This window comes from Camellia sinensis, chromosome 2 (genome assembly GCF_055761805.1).
Source record: "Camellia sinensis isolate YWXY chromosome 2, ASM5576180v1, whole genome shotgun sequence".
Lineage (NCBI taxonomy): Eukaryota > Viridiplantae > Streptophyta > Magnoliopsida > Ericales > Theaceae > Camellia > Camellia sinensis.
In genome coordinates, this window is record NC_138962.1 from 183649510 (window position 1) to 183670146 (window position 20637).

Below are 20637 nucleotides of genomic sequence, written 5' to 3' on the forward strand. Positions count from 1 at the left end.
TAAATAAGGATAACAGGATATTTATCCATATAGGTGATATAGTCATATATCTCGGTAAATAATGGTATTAAAAGATCAAAATCTGATATTTAAAACCTTCATATGAGAAAATTTAGATTTATAATTAATTTTGAGAAGTGATGGTGATGAATTGAATATTTTGCAGACATGGTTAGTGGGAGAAGGGTTGAGAGAAGGAGAACAAATGAAGGCATTAAAGGGAACAATGTTCATTCCATTCTCACAATTCCCTCCACAGAAAATTCGCAGTGACTGCTTCTATCACTACACACCCTCATTGGCCACTCCCAAGTATCTCCAAAATGTTGACTCTTGCGAGGTTAGAGACAACATCTTTTTCTTTCTTAAAGTTATTAGTATTATTTTTTTCTGATTATGTTTGGTGGATTACAAATTTTTATTTGATTAGAATCTCTGCACCTTACCGAGAGGTCAAAAGTTTAAATTTTGGCACATATAAGACTCTCCATAAAATTACTTAAAATAAAATGCTTTTCACCACAAAAAAAAAAAAAAAAAAAAAAAAAAAACCCCACAAAAATGAGTGCAAAAAAAAAAAAAAAATTATATATATATATATAATAAACATGAAATCTTATAAATCAAAAACTCATTTCTTTTTTTGATCAGCAAAAGAAAGAAATTTTATTGATGAACAAAGATATTACATCAATAAAGGAGAAAACAATGAGTGCAAAAAAGCAACATGACAAAACAAATCAATCCCAACTAGGTTGGCACTGATAGGATCACCCAATCATATGTAAGCATAACAGCAAAAGTTGGCTAGTAACCAACACAAAAATACCAGCCACACCCAAAATAATTGGGGTGTTTGGGAAGTTAGTTTTTAGGATTTTTTTTTTGTTTTTTTTTACTAAAAGAAAAATTAGTTACAAAACCAAAAAAAAACAAATCCAAACAAAATATCACATCAAACCCCATAATGATTTCGCTTTTTTTCTCACAAACACCACATCCAACCACAAAAAAACTCAACTATCTTCCCAAACACAAATTTTTTTTTCTCCACTAATATCCTACAACTTAAAAAACCTACAAAAAAAAACAAATTCCCAAACACCCACAATATGTAGACAAAACAGACCCAAAAACCTATCCAAAACCAAGACCACCAACTCACTACCCAAGCTGATCAAACCCAGTAATCAGAAGCAAGAAAACCATCCACAACCAGCACTAGCAAGCTCTGTCCTTCTCAGATCATTCCTCGAGCAAACCTACAACTACTCAGAACACCACCCCAGACCCATCCCTAATAGATACCAATACAGAGTCCAATCAGTACAATACGCCGAAGCAGAGAAACAAGCACCTTTGCTGCAAGGAAAACCCATCTGCGTCACTTTGAACATTGAATTTGCTGCCAATTAAACACCAAATCATGAACTGTAAAGTTATATCTTGGATGATGATACCTAACCCAAAGAGCAATCCGAACCTTTACATGATCAGAGAGCAAACCCAACTGTGGTTGCGAACCTAAGAACACACATTCATTCCTACATTTCCAAATGGACCACAACAGAGCCGCTGGAATAGACTTCCACACTGCTACCTTGAACTTTTTAAACTTGACACCCGCCCATCAGTCAAGAAGGCCCCCAATTGTCCCAGGAACAACCTATTGTAAGCCCCACCAATCCACCAAACTTGACCACACCTTCCAAATCATCGGGCATAATAACAACACATGGTTAACAGACTCCACTTTGGAGTTGCAGAATTTACACAGATTATAAACACTACCACTTAGGACGCCAACTCTCTGAAGGTAAGCTACTATCTAGACTCTATCTTTCCATGCCAACCACCCAAAAAATTGCATTTTCAGAGGGGTTAAATTATTCCATAATAAATATGGCACGTCAGAGGAAACACCTACCACATTCCTATTATAAAGAGAAGCAACCATGAACTCACCTGAGGGGGATGGCTTCCAACATAGTCTGTCTTTTGCCCTAGAAGAATCAAAACTCGTCGCATTTAACATGGCACAAAGTTGACCCAGTTCCTCCACCTCCTAAGCTTGGAGAACTCTTCGAAAATTAAAGACCCATTCATCCGACTGCCTTTTCCTTTCCACAATGTTACACAGAGAAACCTCATTCTCAACAGACAAAAAATAAAGTCTTGGGAACTCCCAACACAAATGGTGACTACCAAGCCACAAATCAACCTAGAATCGAATTCAAGACCCATTCCCTGGGATTATCATGCAGTTGGCTATGTAAAAATTCCCCAGATTTGAATTACGGCTAACCACTGCTAAAATTCCTCCCCACACAGTGGATAGTCTACATGACTCATCCGCGAAGAAAAACCAGGACCCACCCAATAAGGCGTACTTTGCACATAAAACGATCTTCCACATTGCCTTGTCAATCTTGCCAAATCTCAACCACCATTTTGCTAGCAAACAATCATTGAATTCTCTAATATCCTTGATACGCAAGCCGCCTAGAAGCCTGTTTTTTGTTACTTCTCCCCACTTTACCATGTGCAGTTTCCGCTTCAGATTAGAACCTCCCTACAAAAAGGTTGCTTGCACCCCATCAAGTACCTTTGCTACACCTTGTGGCATTTTAAATAAGGAAAGATAATATACCGGTAAACTATTTAGCACTCCTTTAATCAAGGTAACTCTACCCCCTATAAGAGAGAAGCTTTCGTTTCCATGATGCTAACTTAAGTTTGAACTTTTCAATTACTAGCTTCCAAGTAGAGAGTCTTCTAGGACTTGCCCCCAAAGGTAGTCCTAAGTATGAGAAAAGAAGTTTTTAACTCTTGCATCTTAAAATGTCAGCGAAGCCCTCCATTACACTGTCCTCCACGCCCACCCCACAAATACGAATTTTATGGAAATTAATTTTGAGCCCAGACATTAACTCAAAACACCGAAAAATTCTTTTGACTGTAGAATCTCACATCTATCAACTTCACAGAATATAACCGTGCAAACTGTAAATGCGATAATACCTCCTCTCCAGTTCCTATCTTCACACCTCTAATTAGGCCCAAATTGCTGGCTCTGATCATTAAAATATTCAATGCCTCAGCCACAACAAGAAAGAGGAAAGAGGACAGTGGATCACCCTGTCGAAGTCCTCTTTTAGAGCAAAATTCATTCGTAGGCGACCTATTCCCCAACACTGATACTCTTGCCGAAGAAACACACTCCTTAATCCACCCCATGAACCTAGAGCAGAATCCGAATTTTGCAACATATGCAGTAGAAATCCCTAATTTACTGAGTCGTATGCCTTTTGGAAATCAAGTTTTAGTATGATCCCTTGCTTATGGCTCTTTTTCCACCAGTCAACAACTTCATTGGCTGTCAAAACCCCATCCAAGATATTCCTACCTTTCAAAAATGTTGATTGTACACTGCTAACCACCCTAGGTAGGACTGACTTCACTCTATTAGCAAGCACCTTAGTGAGAATTTTATATATCAACCCAATTAGGCTAATTGGTCGATAATCCAGCAAGGTAACGGGGCAATCCTTCTTTGGAATTAGAGTGATAAAGGAACTCTAAATACCATATGATAATTTTGCATGACGATGGAACTCCTTGAAAAACTGCAAAATGACTGGCCTAAAGATCTTCCAGCATTTTTGGAAACAAGCCATGTTGAAGTGATCCGGAGCCAGGGGTTTATTACCATCACACTCCTTTATAGCCATCCAAATTTCTGCCTCTGAAAATTCATCTTCTACTGTCGAAGCCACAGCATCACTCCTAATGGTGCTAAATGGCCCATTCAACGAAGGCCTAACCTTCCAATCATCCTTGAACAAGGTAGCGAAAAACTTGAACGCTTCTTTTTTGATTGTTGCGAGATCATTACACTGAGAACTCTCCACTACTACAGAATTTAACAAGTTCCTACTCTGCCTACTGGTTACCATAATGTGGAAGAACTTAGTATTACGATCACCCTTTAACGTCCATGATAATCTAGACTTCTGCAACCACATCCATTCTTGTTGTTTGCTCCACTTCCAAACCTCATCTCTGAGAAATCTAGTTCTAGCCAGTTCAGTGACATTAAGTTCCCTAGATTCCGCACACAAATCTAGCAAATGGAGCTCATCCTCAGCTTCTTTGAGCTTCTGCTTAACATTACCAAATACATGAATATTCCACTCCTTTAGTTTAGCTCTAAGGGCATTCATCTTGGAATGAATGACAAACCCTGCCTATCTAGTGACCACCAAGTCCTCCCACAATGTTTTCACTACTTGGAGAAACTGTGGATGCAGGGTCCAAGCGTTAATGAACTTAAACAGTCTTGTCCTCCAGTCCCGAGCATCTTCCATTAGTATAATTGAACAGTAATCGGAGACAACTCTTGGTAGCCCCCACACCTTACAATTGAACACTCCCAACCATCCCAACCATTCCAGAGATATAAGAAATCTATCAATTTGACTCCATTTATCCCTTTCAAAGGCATTACACCACGTAAACTTCCTCTCCAACATTGTCAAATCACACACTTCCAATGACTTAATGAACTGTTTAAATTCCTTCATCCCTCGACCCCTAGCAGAACAACCTTTTCTTTTCCCAAGATTCCTTATTTCGTTAAAATCACCCTCTAGACACTAAGGAAACACAAACAACGGTTTTAACCTGATAATTGTGTCCCATAAACATTTCCTACGTGACACCTCATTTGAGCATAAACATTCATTAGGACGCAGTCAAAAGCAGGGAGAATGGTACCTGAAAGCAGGACGAAATTCCTACTACCATAGCAACTACTCAACTTGAACACTAATGGGTTCCAAACACAAAGTAAACCAACTGCAAACCCTTCAGGATCAATTACCATGAATTCCATCTCAGCCCCGGGCCAAATAGACCGGATAAAATTTTCAGTGACTCTAGTTTTCTTCGTTTCCTGGAAAAAAACAACATCCACCCCCCGATCACGGAATACTTTAGGTCAAATTTGACATATTGTAAAAAAGTCAAAAAGTTAAAAACTTACTTAAAAAGTTAAAAAGTTAACCCTATTCACCAAAGTCAACAATTACGGCTGCACAACTCTCAATCCTAATTTTTCTGTACAAATCAATTTTTACAATTTTTTATTATATATTTTTTTTATAAAAAATCAAAAAGTTAACACAAACATCCATATTTTCTTTATCAATTTTTTAGTCTACGACAAAAAATACACTTATTTAAGACACCCCCAAACAATCCTTAATCTTCCTCATCTTCCTATCTCTACCAAACCCTCTTATATTCCATGACCAAATCTTTATTTAAAACTGGGCAAATACCAAAACCACCTAACCATGAAATTCATGGACGAGCTGTCCTCCCACAGTCTACTGTAAGCTCCGCGTCTTTCAACTCCAACTCTACACACTTAGCCAACACTTTTGATTCTTTCCCATTACAATCTAGCTCAAGACTTTTCGCCAGCTGTACCATTGCATTAGCTTCATCCAACAACCATTACATTAGCTTCATCCGACAGCCACCTCTCCCTCTGGTTGGCCGTTGATGAGGATGAGGATAGGGCTACCATAGCTGCCCAGCACCAAGCTCCCCTGTGCCAACTCCTAGTTGGCGTTGCCCCTTTTATCCTGGTAACCTTCGTCCCTCTTGCCATTCTTTGAACCAGAATTGTTTCAGACCTTGATAATTTCCTCCCTCCCCTATATTTATTTTCCCTAATTCGTGGCCTAGGGCATATAGAACTCATCATATGGTTGCTTGTATCTCCCACCAAAAGCCCACATTCTCCAATCTGGTTTTGATTTGAACCCCTTAGTGGCTGACTAAGGCCCACAACACCACCTACCTTTGCTTCAGGACACGGTCCACTAGCAGGGCCACCTACTTGAGCTTCCCTTAACACAAGCCCAAGCAAATGGGCTTGTCCCAACATTACCTCAATATCAACAGGATGCCTTCCAAAATCTGCCCCATTTACATTCCGAACAAAACCGGATGTAATAATTGCATCATCCACATTCAATTCATTTGCACTTTAACTCCAAACTGAGTTACAACTACCCCAGCACCTCTGCTGTCGGGTGCTATGTTTGGTCTTCCAAGACCAACAACACCCCTTTCCGCTACTATTGATGGGGAGGGCCTTATAACTTCACCGGCCACTCCAACTCCCAATCCCATCCCAGTCGTATCTCATAGCAACATCCCATCAGTACATGCCACCTCACCATCCTCATGGAGCCGCTTAAGTTGAGATTTACTGGCAAGTCACATCAATTTTTCTGATGTGATTTGCCAGTAAATCTCAACCACACAATATAGCACTCTAGGAAACTTTAGGAAAATTTCACTCTAGAGGATCCTTGGTGATGGTTGCTACCTTATTCGGGCACGCCACCTCATCATCCACATTAGCATCCTCTTTGCAAACCAACTCCTCGTTCAGCCTCCCTGCGACTGTAGAAGACACGACTGTAGACACTGGTTCAATAGACATTTGCAAGCTTCAGTAACCACCTTTGATACAACCATTTGTTCCTCATAGACCCGAACTAGGTATGATCTTCCCCCACAATTGAGACTAATGACCTGATTAACGGAACTCATGTACTTTGTTGCCATCTTAAGCTTACCGCATCCAAAATAGAACATTTTAGCCGTGTCTTCTACAATTTCAACAACCTCACCCCAAATCTTTCAATAAACATACTATAGCTCCACAGATTCAATGGGACTCCAAAACAACTAAGTCATACAAAACGTTCTTGACCCAAATGCATACCTTGTTTCCATTCTAAAACAGATTCACACTATACGTCCAATAGATCACCGAGCAGAATTAATTTTTCTTTCATGTCCTTTACCGATTGAAATGTCGACACTGCATCTCTTTCTTTTCCTTGCCTGACTACTATGTCATCAGACCCCTTCAGATGTACAACACCTTCAAATTCCAAAAAGCTATACTGACTTCTCAATTTAACAATGACACTTTCAAATAACCAGCCATTACCCTCTTCTTTTGCCGAAACCACCACGGCACCATCGTTCTTGGCTCTTGTAACTTCGGCAACTGATCTTATCTCATACCCTCCATATGGCTGTTGTCTATGTTCCCACCCCAAACTAGAAACATGGCCGTTTGCTTTACCTTCCCCTGGTTTGATAACAGACGCATGTTGGCTGCGATACTGGGTCTTTCCAAACTTGGCCATCTTGACTTTAATAGCTTGATCATCACACCATAACCCATTAGCTTTTTGGATAGCCACCTCTGCAGCTACAGTGCAATCGAACCGAACAAATCCAAACCGTGTCCTCGTAGCTCTCCTAGTCTTATCTGGTATGAACACATCCTTCACCACTTCAACCTTGTTGAACAATAAGGATAAACCTTTCGAATTCATGGACGATGGCAAACTGTCTACGAAGATAGTAAACACCTCTGTTTGATCCCTATTTGGTACAAACCTTTGTGTATGTGGCCCTTTTGGTATAGTACAGGCTGTCATCCTTTCCCAAATCAAAAACTATTTATCACCAATTGGATAAATCATATTGCAATATAATTGATTCTATTGTTTGATACATATAATGCAATTTATTTTTCTTATTATGGTTCATGTTCACATTTTTTGAGACATTTATATTTTTTTGAAGTGCAGTACATTAGTTATAGCCCAAAGATAAATGGATTAAGATAATAAGAATAGATTTATGGATAAATTACAATTACATTCCCCAAAGTTTAATTAAAATACAAATTTTCCCCTATAATTTTAGAAATTACAAATATCCCATTGTCATAATTTTTTATTTAATAGAATTATCAGAAAAAATAAAATTCCTAAATACTCTTACATGTAATAATTAAATTACCATAATTGTGAATTAAAATATATTCTTAACATCATTCAATACTTTTAATTGGCTTAGTGATTTATTTATAAATGGGTAATTTCTTATGTGATTAGAAATTTAAAAGGGTAGGATCAAGGTTTTAAATAATGGTGGCGGTTACCATAATGGTAGCAGTAGCGTTGACATGGTTTCGAGGTGTAATGGCCGTAACATAACGGTTGCAGCAACCCAAACCATGAATTTTTAAATTTTTTGCACAATTTTAGGAAAATATACCAATACGCATGTTTTTATTTCAGAATCACATTTAGTGAGGTTCAAAATAATTTTTAATATTTTTGTTTAGTTTTAAAATATAATTCAATATGTATATACTAATTTTTATATTAGTTATAAGTCATTATGGAGAATTTTCCTACTGTTGGATTTATATAATTTTCTTTGCTTTACTAATTATGAATTTGTTAGGAAAAAATGTGAAGTATCTTTAACATTAAAAAAAATAATCTCATAAGCATAAGTTCAAAATACAAACATAATAATGTAAAAATACATAACATGAAATGTAAATTTTGTTCAATAAATTTAACATAAGAGAAATAGATATAAGTTTTTTCTCCTGTTTTTTTTAGATAGGAGAAGCAATTACAAAGTAGAGGTAGCCTTAGAAGCAACCAATGCCACTATGGATGAAGGCACAGTTTTCATTCAAACATGTGGAGAATCAAATTCAAAAGCTAACCTATGTAAACAATCAAGTGAAAAAGTAATGAAATCTTATAGAATTAGAAGATTGGATAATCAAAACATATATAGATAAGATTTTTACTTAAGTTCTATGCAACTAGAAAACAAAAAGGGAAAATAGTATTATTATTATAAGCAAAATTTATATAAAAAAACAAACACTTGAAAAATAGTGGTTGTAACGGCCGTAATGGTAATGTAACGGTTGTTACGGCCTTTACGTAACGATTGAAACGTTATGATTGTGAATTTGTGTCACACCGTTAGAGTGGCCGTAATGGATGGTTAATAACCACCACAACCATTATGTAACGGTGTTTGCGGCCACTTTTTAAAACTTTGGACATGATGTAATTTTTAGAATCACAATCGATATTTTAATCAAATCTCAGGCACTGTATATGTATTTTTGCATATACTTTATACACATCTATCTTACATTTTGATTTTAATTTTCTTATCATTGTCTTTTAAAATTTGAATATCATGTGTATTTGTGAAATAGAATTGGTTGCCGAGAAGGGTGATGAGTGCATGGAGGATTGCTGGGATAATACATGCTTTGGAAGGTTGGAATGTGAATGAATGTGGAAACTTCGTCTTCAACATTGATAAAGTTTGGGAGGCCACTATTCGTCATGGCTTTCATCCTCTGAAGATGTTGAATCACTTCGACCCTTGATTACAACTCTCTCTCTCTCTCTATATATATATATATGCTAGGGGTATGAAGCCAACCAATGAGTGGGCTTAAAATATGAATTTTAATTTTAAATTGGAAACATATCTTTTATATTGTTTAAGTGGTGAAATTTTTATTTATGAAGTTAATAACGGTCATAAGTTCAAGTATTGTACCCTTCTTGTAACTATCGACTTATTCACTTTTAATAATAATATAGATATATATGAATTTGATATGAAAATATTACTATATATTTCTTGAGTATGTGTACTGGGCTATATTTGTATGACCTTTAATATTAATTTATGTATCATATAAATTACTTGAGCTTTTCTATATTTTTTTATTTTTTTGATCAATCAAAAGAAGACCTTTATTGATGAAGCAGTCAATACAAAGTAAATGAGCAATACATCAATAAAGGGAGTGAAAGATGGTGCAAACGTCATCATAGTTTACACTCCAAATCCCAACTAGGTTGGCACCCAGAAGTAAACACAATAATTTAACAGCGTCACCCCAGGCTGGTGAAAAACCAACCAAAAAGAGAATAGAAACCGGACAACGACATTAACAGCCCACCCACAATCAATGACTAGGCATATCAGCTACCAACACCTAGTCATCTCAGATATAGAGCCTCACTTGACTCAGATTTTCCACGATTTGATGCACAGAGTACTGGACAGAAGGCATGGAAGACTTAACCCACAGCCCAACTCTCACTTTCACTACCTCACTCAGCTCATTCATATCTGGTTTCTTTCCATTAAACACAACCTTATTTCTTAGCCTCCAAGTGGACCGCAACATTGTTACAGGTACCAACAGCTAGATTTTCTTGACAGATTTTTTATGCTTTGTTCCCATCCACCAAGACAACACTCCATCCACAGAAGTAGGGGATACCCAGCAGAGATTCCACCACTGTAGCAAACATCCCCAAACCTTCCAAATCTGAAAGCACTGCACAAAGAGATGATCCACAGATTCTACTGCAGCTGAACAAAAAGGGCAATCAGTCACAAACAGTATTCCCTAACACTTCAAATCTGCAGAATAGTAGATGCTTTGATCCTACCTCTTCAAGCCAACCAACTTATAAATTATGCTTTGGGTGGTGCTTCATTAATCCAAATCATCTTATGAACAAGTAACATGGGGCCAGACCTTAACAGAAGCCATTTTCTCACAGATGCCACTGTAAACACACTAGAGCGAGATGCAATCCACCTTACTACATATTGCATATCTACATTCAGCCTAGGGACACCCCTTGTCAACAATTGCAGCTTCCTTGCCTCATTTTCCTCCTAAGCAAATAATGACCTTCTAAATTGAAGCCACCAATCACCCTCACTGTTCCTCCTCTGCATAAAGGAACTCAACAGTCAGTCTTTATCCATAGAGAGCGTAAACAATCTGGGAAACTCCTCTTTCAACTGTAAATCCATGAACCATCTATCATGCCAAAACTTAATCCTACACCCATTCCCAACCACAATCTTACACTGAGCCAAAAAAAAATTGAAGAAGCTCCGGATTAGATCTTTCCGTACTTAGAACATCACTCCACAAAATCGATTCCTTACCCTTTCCATCCTTCAGTGGTAACCATTTGCCACCTGCAGACCCATATTTGCTGATAAGAACCTTTTTCCACAGTGAATGATCCTCCACCCCATACCTCTACCACCACTTTAATAACATACAATCATTAGTATCCTTTGCCTTCTTGATACCTAGCCCTCCTTGGTCCTTTCTTAATGTTAATCCTTCCATTTTACCATATGTATCTTGCTTTTTAACTCTGAACTGCCCCCATAAGAAAGCTGCATTCAACTTATCAATTTCCTTAGCAATACCAATGGGTAATTTGAATAAAGAAAGATAGTAACCAGGAATACTGTCCCAAACTGATTTCACCATAGTTAGCCTTCCGGCAAATGACAAGAGCTTCCTTTAACACATAGCTAACCTTGACTTAACCTTATCCACCATAGGTTGCCAAGTCTTCTTCTTTCGTGGATTCGCATCCAGTGGCAATCCTAGATACTTTAGAGGTAGCTTTTGGCATAAACAGTGCAGTGTTGAAGCAAATCATGGATCATAGTATCACTAACTCCAACTCCACACACCACACTTTTATGAAAATTAATCTTCAACCCTAACATTACCTCAAAACATCTAAGAATTCTTTTAACATTTACAATCTCCTCCCACTCAGCTTCACAAAACAAGATAGTGTCATCTGCAAACTGAAGATGAGACAGCTTCAATTTTGCAGACCCAATATGTAACAACCCCGACCTTTGATTAACGTTAATTCATGATTAAATATGCTTAATAAGTAATTAAGGTGAAATCCTGAGTTAATTACACGTGCATTGCATTATTTGTGTTTATATCTGTCTAATATAGAAATATATGTTTCTGTTTCTGATTTGTTCTGCGAATTGAAAGCCATATCGACATCCAATCACGAAATCGACTTGATATATGTGTTAATTGGAATTTTTAAAGCATTATGGCAAGTTTAATTAGAATTCGATTCGGAACGATTTAATTAGAATAATTGATGCTCAATTAAGCTTAATTAATGAATTGTTTAATTCAAGCCTATATAAGGCACTTATTGTGCCTCCACTCATCATTTTCCTTCATTTTCAACACATTTTTGAGCTAGCACACACAAACCAATGTAGGAGAGAGGGAGAAGAGGAGTATGAGCTCAAATTAAGAGGATTGCTAGAGAACTTAGAGATTTTGGCTTGGAACCTCCAACAATTGATCATCTAGAGCATCATTGACAAAGCCTAGGTTCTTCAACCATTAGATTGTACAATTATGATGTGTAGGACATGAATTCTAGAGAATTATGTTGGATGATACAAGAATTGAGCTAGAAATGAAGATAATTTAACCATATCATGCATCATGCATATATCATAGCATTTTGAGTATGCTTCTAAAGAATTTCCACACGCATGTATCTATTTTGACTTGGTTTTGAGAATTCACCACATTTCTTACCATTTGATCTTAATTGATCATGTTTTGGAAAGCCTATGTTCTAAATAATTCATGCATGTCATGTTTATGGCATATTCATAAATTTCAAGTTGGAGTTTTGATCAATTGGCATGCTTTTGGGCCTTGACTAAGTGTGATGATCTTCAAATCAATGTATTTTACAAGTTTCTAAATGTTTTCTAGAGTTTTGGCCCAAAAAGATGAGTTTTGAAGTATCTGATTCGAGTTTGAAGCTTAAGAGTGCAATATGGAAATTCCAGATTTTGCACTTCCACTCGAGCAATAGAAGCTGCGCTCAAGTAGCCGCCCTGTGATCTTGCACTTCTGCTCGAGTGAGAAATACAAGCTCCCAGAAGTTTACACATTTTGTAGACCGCTCGAGTGACAGAAGTTGCGCTTGAGCGGGGACCTCAGTCTTACACTCAAGCGACCGTCGAGCGGCCATCGAGCGGAGAATTCACACAACCAGTTGTAGACAGCCCAATTTTAACCACTCGTAAGACTTAGCCGCTTGATTCCAAACACTCGATGATGAATGTTACATTGTGTAAATGGTTTGAATTCTCAACAAAGAAATTCGATTTCAAGCTCTAAACAATCTTAACTTGTCATATCCACTGTATTTCTACCCCAGGAACTCAATTTTGAACATTGTACCAACCTATATTGAACCTGAAAGTGAAAAACAGTGGAATACACTGAGGCCCGGTCGTGCCTCGGTGATGGTCGGCCGTGGGTATCAATGCCCGGCCAGGCCTCTTGACTTTTCAAAGAAGATTATGTAAATATCTGCCAGCTATCTATTTCTGCAGATATTTTGATTTACAGCTCAGTCTCTATAAATACGAAGCTGCTGGACTGAATTGAAGAGGTTGAGAGGTTGATATATATCAAGGTTTAGAGATATCAAATTATATAAGCATAATCCTTCTTTTGTAAGTCATCTTCCTACTTTCATAATCTTATATCATCCATTCATACCATATCAACATAGAGCTTGGACTTGGAATTTGATTGAGATTTGCAAACCATAACTCAAACTTGAGGGTGTTGGAATCAAGTTTGTTAACTAATAGCTTACCTCTTTTTCAAAGGTATAATTTTGCACTTTCTTCTTTCATCTTCTTATACTCTTTTCCTCTATTTTTCTTGCCTTTATATACTGATTTTCAGAGCTGAATTGAGACCCAAAAAAACATGATTTGAGGTTTTGAAATTGGAGGGGTTAACCACCCCTCCTTAGGCTTTGCTCCATAACTTTTTCTCTACTCTTTTTACTTACTTTCTCTTGCTTTTAGCTGCTATTTTTCACCCATTAAGGGGCTGTTTTAAGGCTATTTTAATTTATTTAGATAGCTTATGCTTTGATTAGTTTGCTTGTCGTCTCATAAGTTTGCTTGTATAGTTTATTACATGTTGTTCTAGCTTTTCTTCAATTCATTTAATAATCTCATTTTAATAATCAAGTTAACACTCCTTTATTCCATTTGAGATTTGTTTCAACCAGTTGACGGTTATTCAAAACATGAACTAGCGATTTACACTTAATGGCTTAATCTCTACAGAGGTTCATTGCCAACGGTGTAGTCTCTTTTTCATGTTAAGAATTACTTGCCATTTGACACTTCTTTGCTTTTAGAGGACTTAATCATCATTTCGGACAAATGGACTAAAGAATGGAAATGACTAAACAAATTGGTTTAAAATTGGATTAACACACATAAAGAAAATGACTTAATTTGTTTAGGCTTGGCCAGACGTTATGCCAAGTTAATCAAGTCAAGAATAATCATACACTAATTCATGGCGTTTTGATAATTCTTGAAGCGTCTCTACCACCCTCTTAGAGTTCACTCCATGACAAGAGGGAGGGGTTGCCATGTTCATTTCATTTATCGATTCTTGTCCAAATTGTATTTGAAATCATCAAGTAATCAATTTGCCCATTGATGGATTTGGAAACAACTCTACTCTTCTCTCAAGGCTTTCCCATGACAGAGAAGTGTGAGATAGACAAATAGAGTCTAGAACACTCTGTCTGCACTGTTTTCACTTCAGAGCACCAAATGGAGTTACATGAAACAGAGCCGCGGTTGGCCTTCCTTCGGCCCGGCCGGGTGTCAGTGAGGGCCAGCTGGGCATCAATGAATGGTAAGGCAGTGTGTTGTGCAGAAACAGAGGGCAGTAGCTAAAGGTGAAACAAAATAATCTGGATAGACAGAGCAACTTTTGGACGCTGCACATGTGAGCATTGTGCATCTTCGGATTTGTAGCTTATTATTTAGTTATTTATTAATTCATTTGGTTTTGTAATAATTAGTTTAATTTGGACTATCGAACATTGATTCGGACCCTCCAGCATGAGGGATCAAATGATGTAATAATATGTATGTCTTCCAACCCCACGTCTTTCTCTCTTTTATTTATTCGCTTACGATGTTTAGTTTAGGGAATCACGTTTCATTTAGCATACTTCATGTTTGCATTCACTTGTATTGCATGCATCGAGGCTCGGTTCATCATCGTAACTTGCACTGTTATTGTTTATACTTCTTTGAATACATGTTTAGACCACATACTATCAAATTGATCCATATGCCATATTAGTAACTGAGCCTAGTAATTACATGTCGCATGTGTTACATTAGTCATGTTGCATAGGAATCATGCATTTTTGTAACTAGTTTCTCTTTTTGGCTTAGAGTACAAGGTAAGCTTTTATTTGCTTTAGCACGTTGCATGAGTGTGATTATTGCCATATCTAGTATACTTGCCATGAGGCTAAATGCTTAATTGATAAATTGCTTGAATGCCTGTGGATGAAGGCTATTTGCTTGAATTGGAATAATTTGAGTAATGTTCATATGCGATCACTTTTTCAAGTGGTACATATTCAAAACACTTTTTCAAAACAAACATGAATCAAGTGTTCCAATACTTGCAAAATTAGTCTATACTTGTATGCATCACATAGTAAACTTAACCTAATAATTGGAATAAGAACATATAATGTAATAAGATTCACATCATGATTAGTAGAGGCCGATCTTTGATCAGGCGAGTGGGGTGTTCAATTCATGGCCTTCCCCTCTCGTACCTAAGTTCCCGAGCCGAGACACTTTGGTGATGACGGACTAATGGCCTTTGGCACGAGTCTCGGGTTCTCTAAATTTTCCAAAACAAAATATTCAGGTGGCGACTCTGTAAATCTGGCAAAGCAGTCCATTTTTGATATTTGATTCAAAACATCGATTTTCCAAAAAAATTGTCAGATTTGGACTCTTTTGGTTTTTCATTGTTTCACATTGCACTTGTGAAATCAAATTCAGAACCACGAGAGTTCGACACTGTAGGGCTTATTCTCCTTCCGAAAGGGGGCGCAGAAAAGTCAAGCTATAGTTTCTGCCAAATCTGCTAGGAAAGTAGAGAACTTGACTCGAACTTTATGATGTGAAATTTTATCTACCTATATAGGTTCTTTGCATTGCATTTGAATTGGTGTGCTTAAGTCACTGTGTTTGCCATCTGCTATCCTAGACGGTTTGCCAGACGCTCGCTCAAAAGGCTTGCCAAAAGGCTGACCAGTCGTAGGCTCTGCCATGTTGGCAACAAAACCCTTGGATCTAGATTACTGCTATATCGTTTGATCCTCCTTTCACTTCTCAGTGTTAGGTGCAAGAGGTATATTAGGTAGTTTTGCTGAGGTACCACCTTTTGACCATTCGACCTAGTTGCATATAGTAAAGCTATAATGATTGTTCTAAAGTAGGACAGGATGCTCACCCAAATATAGGATTGCGTGAAACTCATTGTTTGAAATAGTGCAACCTAGATCATGCGAAAATCTAGGATAGGGTAACCCTATCCCCCTCATAAGGGTGTTTTGGCTCTTTTACTTGATATGTGCTTTTACAGTGAGACTGGACAAAATGGTTCATATCAGTATGAGTTTGAGAACAGAGTTCAGTGGGGATTACAGTTCAGCTATGAATGTTGGGAATTGGGGCCGAAGAGTTGTCTGGTTTTTTATTGTTGTTTTTTTTTTTCTTTTTCTTTTTGCTAGGTAGTTTACCATCATAGCTTCAGAAAGACCCAATATTTCCTAAGTTGTGTGGACTCGTTCTGGTAGGCTTTGCAAAATTCAAGACCTTGTTGGTGGTCAGCCAGTGTTAGTGTCTCTCCCACCGGTCACTCAACGAAGAAGGAACAAATAGGCATTAGTACCAGTACAAAGCACCCCACAAACACCTATTCTTACCCACAATTCACTAGTATCTGACCAACCTAGACTAAGAATGGTGCAGAACACAGAAGAAATTGTTGCCGTGATGGCAACTTTGAGAACCATGGATCAAAGGATAGCCGCACAGGATGAACTCATTGCCGATCTGCGACGCCCATCTGGGCCATCCGCATTTACAGTGCATCCAATCCCGGTCACTCAGCCAAATCCCGATCTCCTTCTACCAGTGGAAAATCCCTAAGTCCCAGATCCCCAGGAGATATTTCCACAGGCTCCAGCTTATAAACCCTCGGTGCCTCATGGGGAACTTCTTCCCTTTGACATTAACAATGATCTAGCTATGATAAAAATTGTCAGGCTAGAGAAAGTGCTGAAAAAGTCCCAAGGCTTCAATTCCATTCCGGATATTGAAGACGGATACACTGAGGCTTCGGTTAGATTACAAGAAAAGTTTAAGATGCCCCACATCGACAGATTTGATGGAAGTGGGGATCCGATTGTACATGTCTGCCTATTTTCGGATGTTCTGAGGCCTATGGGTCTTTCTCGTGTTCAGAAATTGTCATTGTTCGGGAGAACTCTGTCTGATATAACAGCCATTTGGTATGCTAAACTGGAAAAATCTACTAAGTAGAATTGGGAAGAGCTATCTGAAAGGTTCGTGAACTAATACTCTTATAACACTCAGATAGAGATAACCATCAGTGAGTTGGAGGCAACTACCTAAAACCCCAAAGAATCTTTCATCGATTTTGTCGCCAGGTGGAGAGCCAAGGCAGCCCAGATGACAAATAGGCCTTCTGAAAAAGAGCAAGTTCGGCTAGTAGTCTTGAATCTTGAGCTTGATCTACTGCAAAGAATGATACTGGCACCGTTGTCTACATTTGCTTCACTACACGAGTTAGGGGTCCAAATTGAAAGTGCATTAAAAAAGGGGATCATCTATAGAACTAGTGAACCTGCAAGAAGGTCATTCACCAAGAGTACCAATGCAAGCACTATTCCACGGCCTGCAGATATCAGTATCGTTATTACATCGGCCAAGATGGCCGATCTCTTGCTGCTGCCACAACCTCACAACCTTCATAAAATACTAGTCCACCCCGAAATCGAAGAATTTTTACCCCCTCCATATGACCCCGACCCATGCCTTCAAGCTGTTAATGAAAAATGAACATCTTAAGCCTCTCGATCCTCGTCCACTTCCAGACTCATTCCCACCCAAATATGACCCCACCCAGTATTGTATTTTCCACCAACAATATGGCCATCCCACGGATATGTGCTACTGTCTGCGTCATGAGATCCATGATCTCATTGATAACAAAATCATCGCCCCACCTTCCAAACCAAACATAACAACCAACCCACTTCCTGCATATAACCAAGCTCCCCCACCCAGAAATATTAACCATATCCATACACTACCACCCACCTTCAACCCTAGCACCTACATTATCTCATCTCACTTATGAAAACCGAAGGTGGTTATTCCAGAAAGCACAGACATGGGCATGATGGATTTGACACCACAAACCCAATCTCAGCTTGCGACAGTAGAAATAGAGAGGGAGTAGAATCCATTAGAGGTAGAGTCGTTTGTTACCCGTGTCATAGAAAATGGGGCTTCACTTGTAGAGAAGTATGACCCAAGCTTATACATTGTGGCCATTGATCAACGAAAGCCAGTAGTCATACTACCGGATTTTGTCATAATCAATGCTATCAGGGAGAATGAGCTGGGGCAACGTCAGAATGATTGGCCTGGACAGGGCTTGAATGACTTAGCAAACCTAGAAGACGATATGACAAAATTGGAAGAGGATCTGGAGGGCCTCTACTCGTTCGAGGAAGAAGATACAAGCTGTGTGCAAATAGGATGGTGGAATCCAAGCCAACTAGAAACAAACGAAGAGCGGTTAGTGATGAGGAGGCAGATAAGGTAGAGCAAACAAGAGAGATTAGGAAAAAAAAGGCTGAGGTAACACCCTTGACTAGAAAAGAACAAGTGTTAATGCAATTCCAGCAGGAAATGATAGAAGAGATCCAAGGGCAGAAGGCCTTGAAATAAGAAAAAGGAAAAGGGAAAGAAGAAACTAAGTCAACCATAATCACCAAAAAGACTGAATGGTAGCCTAGAAAGCTAGGAATGCTTAAACAATATTGGGATGCAGAAGCCAAATCCGTCGTGGAAAAGGAATGGTTTGTTAAGAGGTGTGATGTGAACATGCTCCAGGTGAAGCCTGACAATAGCTTGGCCATGACTACAGGTGAGTGGTGGGAAGATAATGTTTTGAGTTATACATACACAGACGAAGGGTGAGACTCTACCCTTGACGATACGTGGTATATGGACAAGATTAATCACATGACCTGGAGTGATCGATACTTCAAACCCGCAGCTTTAGATCAACCAAAATCCTCCAACAAAGAAGTTGAGATATCAAAAGAGAAGGATGTTGAAGAAAATCTGGTCTTGAAACAGCTCAAGAAGATTCAGGCTGACATATCAATCTAGGGGCTGATAATGGCATCTCGGGAGCATAGGCAGGCACTGTTAGAGGCAATGAACCGGACTAAACTGCCTATCAATACCACTGTAGACCAATTGGTATCGTTGGTTACATTAGGGGATGTTACGCCAGTGATATCTTTTATAGATAAAAAGTTACCACCTGAGGGCGCTAACCATAACCGTCCTTTATATGTAACCTTGGAAAGTTGAAAGAAATGGATCCCGGCGGTGCTAGTGGATATCGGATTGACAATTTATGTGTGTCCACTGAGGATTGCCTATGCCATCGGTCTGAGGCCGATTGACTTTACACCCACAACCCAAGCTATCTGGGCTTATGATAATACAAAGTCAGGATGTCATGGGAACGTTTAAAAGCAATATCTTGATCGGCCCGTTTGAACATGAGGTGGAATTCCATGTCATGGATGCACCAGTAAGCTTCAATCTACTGCTGGGAAGGCCTTGGTTGCATCAGATAAAAACTGTATCATTAACAATTCATCAGTTAGTGAAATACCCCTTCAAAGGCGGGATCGCTACTGTGTACGGTAATTCTGCTATGCATCCTCCCCAGGGAACTGCCACGCCAGAGTTGGAAATCATATATGGAGAGGAGGATGTATTCCTCTCTAGCTTTTCGCTAACAGAGGCCCGGGCTGTCTAATCCATCATGGCAGAAGACGACGGAACTTATGTGAGTGCTCAGTCCATCTATATGATGAATAAATAGGGATATATGCCTGGATCAGGGCTAGGCCAAAGTGGCAGACATGGGGGCACTGTTGCTAAGGAAGTGAGCCATAACCGCCATTCTTTCGGACCGGGATACAAACCTACAGCCGTAGATTGGCAGAGAAAATGGTAGGAGTTGAGCAAAAGAATGAAAGCAAAGAGGACTGGGAAGCAGTATGGGTTAGTCCACAAACCAATACGGGGAACCCTGAATGGACGCTTTGTCCACCAAGTGGAAGATTTTCCCTTCTGTGGATTTCCAGAGCCTTGGTTTGACCAGGAGACAAAGACAATATATCCAGGATTCGAGATCTTCTTCAGGTACCAATTACCAGAAGAAAGGGATGAGCAGACAGACCTGAGCATTAATACAGATCAAGGTAGGACTGCAAGTTTGGATATCGAAGAGAAAGAACTGTTGGAAAAAGCACTGGCTGACCTATTGATAGGTTTTATTGTTGAAACTGAGACCACCAACTTGGGGGATAGTTTTACTCTCTCAATGATCGGGGGTAACTCAACAACGAATTTCTCTAAACCTATCATGGATGCGTCTGAGGCTCCACGTTTGGCCTGGAAATTTGAGCATGGTATCGTCAACAATTCTGAATCGGATAATGAGTCTGAATATGATTCCATCGAGTCTGTGGAGTTAGAGTTATATTTGAATCTCTCTGAGTCTGGTACTTTTGGGAGTGGTAACCTGGATTCCAAAGTCCTGTCTAAGTTATCTTTTAGCTTTTCTTTTGAGTCCACTGTAACCGAAAACCTGGACTTTTTGAATGGGAATGCTGT

The 20637-nt window shown here is 38.8% G+C and overlaps 1 protein-coding gene and 1 long non-coding RNA gene across 4 annotated transcripts in view; one reads left to right on the forward strand and one right to left on the reverse strand.

Annotated features, from left to right (window-relative positions):
- The window catches only part of LOC114261760 (very-long-chain aldehyde decarbonylase CER1), a 58489-nt gene extending 48932 nt beyond the window's left edge, over nucleotides 1–9557 (forward strand). For all 3 annotated transcript variants that reach the window (XM_082916351.1, XM_082916352.1, XM_082916353.1), the window contains 2 exons: nucleotides 167–340; nucleotides 9137–9557. In XM_082916351.1, the coding sequence (XP_082772477.1) occupies nucleotides 167–340; nucleotides 9137–9313 (351 nt within the window). In that variant the 3' untranslated portion in view covers nucleotides 9314–9557. The remainder of the gene's footprint in view (nucleotides 1–166; nucleotides 341–9136) is intronic.
- Nucleotides 931–6266, reverse strand: LOC145820495 (uncharacterized). Its single transcript, XR_014362193.1, has 2 exons — nucleotides 5357–6266; nucleotides 931–4954 (listed from the first exon to the last, which is right to left on the reverse strand). It is a non-coding gene; the product is annotated as an uncharacterized LOC145820495 (long non-coding RNA).
- Nucleotides 9558–20637: the final 11080 nt, after the last annotated feature.